Here is a 6319-nt window from a genome sequence, read left to right on the forward strand (position 1 = left end):
ACCTTGGTTTGCTAAGTATGTTTTCATGAATGCATTTCTATGAGACTAAACTCATCAGAGGCTTTTTGCTGCACTCTACATCAACTTTGGATCCAAGTGAGCTCGAGTAGGAGCCAGGTATTGAGCCACACAGACTAGGGCAGTTCTAAGTGGGCAAATTATTTAAAAAAACACATAAGACAACCCTGCAGACACTTCAGGAACTTTTGGGTACAAAAAGTTCTCAAACTACCAGTAACACAGAGCAATACATAATTAGTGAAAAAATTAACGTATCTTTACTCCTTGTTCAGTAAAGGAGAGCAATACTCTAGTTATATGTCATGATGATTAATCTATCCTCATATTCTCTTCTGAGACAAATCTGTCTCCATCAAATCTCACACCTGGCTATAGATGCATAAAGCTATTAGCTACTGGAGAAGATAACGGTGGATTCCATGGACAGTGAATTATGAGTGAAATGTCTACAAGCTTTTCTCATTCTGAAAATGCTGAAATCCTATGATAATCCCCATTCTATCTTGTAATATTAACTGAGACTAAGTACAAGATGATTAAAGAAATTTTCATTCATTTCATTTTCTGCATCTTATTATGTAATTCTTCAAAACCCTTGGGATTTCTTACACGAAATACACTGTTAAAAGGAAAATTCATACATAACATTATTTCTGCTTCCATACTTGTCCTTTTAAAACATGCTTGATTTGGAAGGGGGAAATACCTCCAAACAGAATAGATCTGTTCACTACATTTTATGATGCTCCAGGGCTCAAAAGTGTATTCTGGTATGTATGCAACTGTATCATGCTCTGAACAGAGTAAAATTAAGAATTAAAAAACTTTATGGTGAATATCATCACAAATCAGAAGGGAAAAGCTGGCTTGGCTATAATGTCATTTTAATGTATTTTTAAAATTAAAAAAAAAAAAAGTAAGAAATTAATCTTTGGTATTAGCATAAAGACTTCCATTGCTTCCAGACCTACCTGCAGCCCCATTAAGTTTTCTCCACCTGATTAACAGTGCTATGTAAGTGTCATAACAGCAAAGCCTCATTCTGCATCAACATAACAAGAATGATATGAAGGACAATGTTATTTTATTCCATGAGACTAAAAAAGTTGATGCCCCAATTCAAGTATGTTCATGCATAATGTAATAAAAGAATTGATCTGAGAATAATATGACTTGATCCAGTAAGTGAGAAAGCTCATACAACAGAATACCCGTATATGACTCTATATCATAATGAAAACATCAGAAGTCATGACTATTCAAGCATAAAAAAGAATCAGGCATCCAAAGTTAACAATAAATGTGATGGGATCTCTTCTGAACACATTTAAATGGCTTAAAAATTTTTTCACATTTACAGCTATACCTTCCACCACTACCTTTTTATAAATATGAAGTGATAAGGATGAATATTGTTTTAGTGTCAGATGTTTAAATCCCAATTCTGAAAAGAGATATACGTAATTCCACATGATTGCAGTAACAGCATGCCCTGGCGTGTTCGAGTTTGTAACAGCACAAGACATACAATAGAGCACAAGAATATAATACATACTCAGCCACCCATTGCAAGGAAATTGTCAGGGCTTAAGTGAGAAAGCATTAAAACTACTATGGAACCAGTAATTCAATGTGTGTGACTCTTAGGCAGACTTACCATGAACTGAGCCACTGCCTTAATGAAGAAAACCCGGTCCTGTTCTGTTTCCACATCAGGAGGAATGTCAGTCTGAGGTTCATACCTGTGGAAAGAAGCCGTAAATTCTGACAAGAAATACATGTGCGATATTAAAGATATTGGTTTGTTTGTGAGAAAAAAAATCAAACAAAACAAGCATGGACAAGACTGGAAAATAAATCTCTAGCTCCTACTGCAGACTGGGGTATCCAGGCCCTGGAATGCATACAGTGGGTTTGTGTACAAACTGCAAAAGCTGTAAACCCTGAGACACTTCTCCAGAAGGAATTGTTATTGTGGAGTCCTGAATAAATCTTTTCAGTCAGGTTTGCAAAGGAGCAAAATTTAGCTGGCTCAAACAAGTCTGTGAAATACTTATTCTCCAAAGTCACTTACTACTTAAATCACAAGCTCCTTACATTAATCAAACTAAACTTAATCAGGTGTGGCTTCACAATTTAAAACACCAAGCAGATGACTGAATTAATACTCCCAGTCTTTCCAGTGGTATGCTAAAATGGCTTATACTAGACTACTATTGTTGGTAATAACAAAAACAGCCACCTTTTCCTTTAAAATGTTATGGCACTTTTCCACACTCAAAATACACAAGAAAAGTTCACACTCAGACATAATTTCAAACATACTACTTCCAGAAAGCAAACAAAACTCATGAAAAAGCAAATTGTGAAATGCTTTGAAAAAACACTGGTGAAATGCAGAAACTTCTAGAAATTGCCAGCCTACAGGAACCAGGGAAGGAAAAAAGTAAATTCACAGTTTCATAAAAGGCTTTGAGATTTTCAGCATTCAGAGAGGCAAAAAAGCATCTCCACTTTCAAACCTCATTTGAAATTTTGAGCAAGGTATGCACAAAGTAGCCTCTCTTCATTAAAGTGTAATTAAAAGGCTTCCAGAAGCTGGAAAAAGATGTCTGCTTGTGTCAAGTGTAATTCTGACTCATAACAGAAAAGGATGCCCATGTTCATTTGTTATTTGGTCTGAAAGTGAAGCACTTGAGTATTGGGCATAAGGTTCCCAGTAATCTTGTAACACAAAAGTTTAAGCTTTTAAAAGTTCAGGCTCGTTAGAGAAACATATTTTTAAAACGGTATTTTTGTTTTCTTTCGATCGCTCTGTTATTTTACTGTTACATAGTAGGGGGGACACTGATTTATGTTTTCACACAAGTTGAAAACAACCAGTAATTTAGACCCTCAGTGTAACAGCAGTATCTCAAAGAATATTTAGGTAATTTAATCCAAGTAATTTTGAATGGTTGTAAGTATGTCCCTATTTTATTACAATTGCAACAGTATTCAGCAGATTTCTAACAGCTCAATAATTAAACTTAATGGTTACCAACTATGAACCCAGGCCAAAAAATAGCTATCGGGCAAATGGGTCACTGTCATATTTTCAATTATAATATTCTACCTTATGAGTAGCTTTAAAAACTCAGTTTATTTTTCACTTACATGGGAGAAAGAATATTATGTATAATTTGATTATCACCTGAAGATTCATAAATATTTAACCAAAGTCTGTCAGTGGGCTAAGTGGGTGTAAAACTACAACTGATAGTAACAAATTAGTACTATATAACTTTAATTTTTTGAAACATGTCATGGATGCTAGACAATACCAAGTTGAATCAATAACAATTGTAGCAACAAGGTAAGAATTAATTGTATCTTGGTAAGTTCTCACTATGTATCACCCCGTTTGGGGTGCAAGGTCAGATATAGGCAGAATGGTGATAGAGGTTGTAGAATATGTGAAAGAGGTATGGCTTCTTCTGAATAAGTATGTGCACCTTCAGGATGCAATCTCTGCCAGGACCGGGTCATTGTATTTTCTACTTCAACTACTAAAACACTTGTAGTTGTTGTTGTATAAATAAGCTAAAAACCTGCAAACTTAACTACTACATTTTCTATCTGATATTTAGAAGAGTAGATCTTGAAGAATGACTGAGTATCATTATATTTTTCTTTAAACTTCTTGATATCGTTTCACACTAAAAGGTCAGCTCCAAGCACACGTGTCACATCCCAGCATCAGCCCCAACATTTGTTAGCTTAATCACCAACCTTTTCACTAGCCAGAGAAGCACTTCTGAAACAAGCATGAAGTTTGGGGTATGGAAATTCTCCATAGAGATGAGTCGGGGATACCCCAGTGCCCTCATCATCTCAGTAAAATCTGAAAAAGAAGCACGGGCAGGGATGCCTTCTTACATCTCCAACATGGACATTACCAAGAACCCCAGCTCCCACAGGATGCTGTTCATTTCCTGTTAGATATTCCCTGTTCAAAAATATCCTGGATGGATTGATTAAAAAAATAATGTCGATAAAACCCATGCCTGAGTAAAAATACAACTTTTTTAACGGGAGATTCACCAAGCAGAAACCATGTTAAAGCAGCTTCTCTCTCCAAAACGCACCATTTAAAATGAAGTTAACAATGGACTGCGGTGATCATCTATGCAGCGGCTGTGCTGCCCCAGTCCTCTGCCTTTATGACGCCCTGTAAAAGCGCAGCCTGCCCGCCAATTTAAAGAAAGGTTCCAGCCCTGCAGCAGACTCCCGGGGCCCTCGCCCGAGGCCCCTCGCCCTCCCGCAGCCCTGAGTGAATTAACGGGGCAAAAGTTAAAGGCAACGCGGGGCCGCTGAGGCACCCAACGGGGCCGGAGCTGCAGCCGCTCCGCGAGCCTCAGGGGGGCCGAGTCCGGTCCCGTCCCGTCCCGCCCCGTCCCCCACCGCCCCGAGCCCCTCGGCGAGGCTCCTCACTCCGGAGGTCGCGGAACGACATCGCCGGGGCAGCCGCGGCCTCCGCCCGCCGCCGCGCTAGGCCGCGCCGCTCGTCTCCATGGCAACCCCCTACGGCGCGGCGGCCGGGCCAAACTCCTGCGGAAAGCGAAGCGCCATGGCGGCGGGTCGTCCCAGAGCTGGCCCGGGCTGGGGGGACAGGGCTGTGAGGAAAGGCCAGAACTATTTCTCTCGTTTAGAGCAAACAACTCGTTTACAGCAGAATCCTACTTGGTCTGCCTGTTCCCACTTCTATTATTTTCCTCCTTTCACTCGCACAGTTTAGTCAATTGCTAGGCAGAATTAATGACAAGATGTTTTGAAGTACGCAACTTCTCCCTGAGAAAATTTAAGTGGACCTTGAGATAGTTCGTTAAGAGTCCTCAGTACCCCTGATATCAGGGGCCCGAGACACCAGTGTCAAGATAAGCACCTGCAAATTAATTAAAACTGACCTTGGAGCATCCCAGGGCTGAAGCAGGGATGAGCGCACTCCATGACTGTATAATGGCAAAGGAAACCTAAAGTTCAATCACCAGACACTCGGAGGAACACTATGAACACCAGCAGAGGGGAAAAAAGACCCTAACCCTAATTTTATCACACGTGCTTGGACTAGGTAGGTAAGACATAGGAAATCTTACCTATATAGTAGATTAGTTCTCAGAAATCCACTGAATATATATAACCTCTCAGTGTATATTCTCTGTGATTTTACCTGTCTGTTGGAGGGATCCCCAGTGCTGCTAATAAAGAATACCTGCTTAACAGTTCTATCGGATTCTAACTGCTGAGTGAATTTCTGTTTCAGCTGTGCCCAGGGAGGCTCTGCAGCTCCCTGCTGCCACACACCAGCCACCTGCCAGCGCCCTGCCTGAGGTGACCCGCAGCCAGGCTTTGCTGAGCCTGTCTTAATGTGTTATTCAGGGACTGGGGAGGGAAGGCTAAGAGGAGCCATCACCAGTTATTTTCAGTGAAGACTCAACAGGACCTGTGCCATGTTAAACGGTGGATGCTGTGGTTTGAGGAGAAAGCCATGCTCCCCCCTCCCCGGCACAGCACAGCGATCACCAGGAATAGGAAGACCCACGTCCTCACCTTGCCTGAGCAGACACAAACCCACCGCTGCCACATCCCGGGGGACCGAGTCCCCGGCTCTCGGTTGTATTGGTGTCAGCGCATCCCCCCTTCCACCTGCTCCGCAGAGGAGGACTCGGATCTCTCCAAGGATGGGAGAGAGGTGCTCAGGGAGCATCGCCGGGCTGAGCTCAAGGGGGAGCAGAGGACAAGGACCAGCAGGAAGTCAGGTGGGAACACCTTCCTCTCTACGGTCACACATTTCTGATGGGCATCCAGGGTGCCACAGCCACGCAGACAGCGACTGCGGTACATGGAGCCCTCGCTGAACTGCAGAAGATGTCTGTGGCACAGCCCAGACCGCATGCGGCTGCCCGGAGGCAGAGCCAGACCCCTGTGTGCTCACTGTCCATCCCCAGACACCCCCATGGAAACCAGCATCCTCAGCCCAGCCAACGCAGCTTCTTTTGATTTCTCAGCTCCTACTGACAACTGACACTGACAGATCCTGTCAGCAGTTTCATAATAAACTTCTGAAAGGCTCTCGGTGTCCGGAGTTTGCCACTGCAGACATAACCAACAGCAGTTTTCACGTTGATGCGTCACGTTGAAACCGTATGACAGTTCCTCTGCTAACACCTGGGGCTTTCAGATGTCTTGAAGGAACAGGAGCTCTGACCACGAGACTCTGCAGAAACACCGGACAGAGCAGCCACAGCTCTTACTGACA

The 6319-nt window shown here is 42.6% G+C and overlaps 1 protein-coding gene across 3 annotated transcripts in view; it reads right to left on the minus strand.

The window, feature by feature from the left end:
- The window catches only part of CLUAP1 (clusterin associated protein 1), a 70826-nt gene extending 66233 nt beyond the window's left edge, over positions 1 to 4593 (minus strand). For all 3 annotated transcript variants that reach the window (XM_042798824.1, XM_042798823.1, XM_042798825.1), the window contains exons 1-3: positions 4495 to 4593; positions 3793 to 3904; positions 1679 to 1763 (exon numbers count right to left, since the gene is read on the minus strand). In XM_042798824.1, the coding sequence (XP_042654758.1) occupies positions 1679 to 1763; positions 3793 to 3904; positions 4495 to 4516 (219 nt within the window). In that variant the 5' untranslated portion in view covers positions 4517 to 4593. The remainder of the gene's footprint in view (positions 1 to 1678; positions 1764 to 3792; positions 3905 to 4494) is intronic.
- Positions 4594 to 6319: the final 1726 nt, after the last annotated feature.

This window comes from Tyto alba, unplaced genomic scaffold, assembly GCF_018691265.1.
Source record: "Tyto alba isolate M040663 unplaced genomic scaffold, T.alba_DEE_v4.0 Super-Scaffold_28, whole genome shotgun sequence".
NCBI lineage: Eukaryota > Metazoa > Chordata > Aves > Strigiformes > Tytonidae > Tyto > Tyto alba.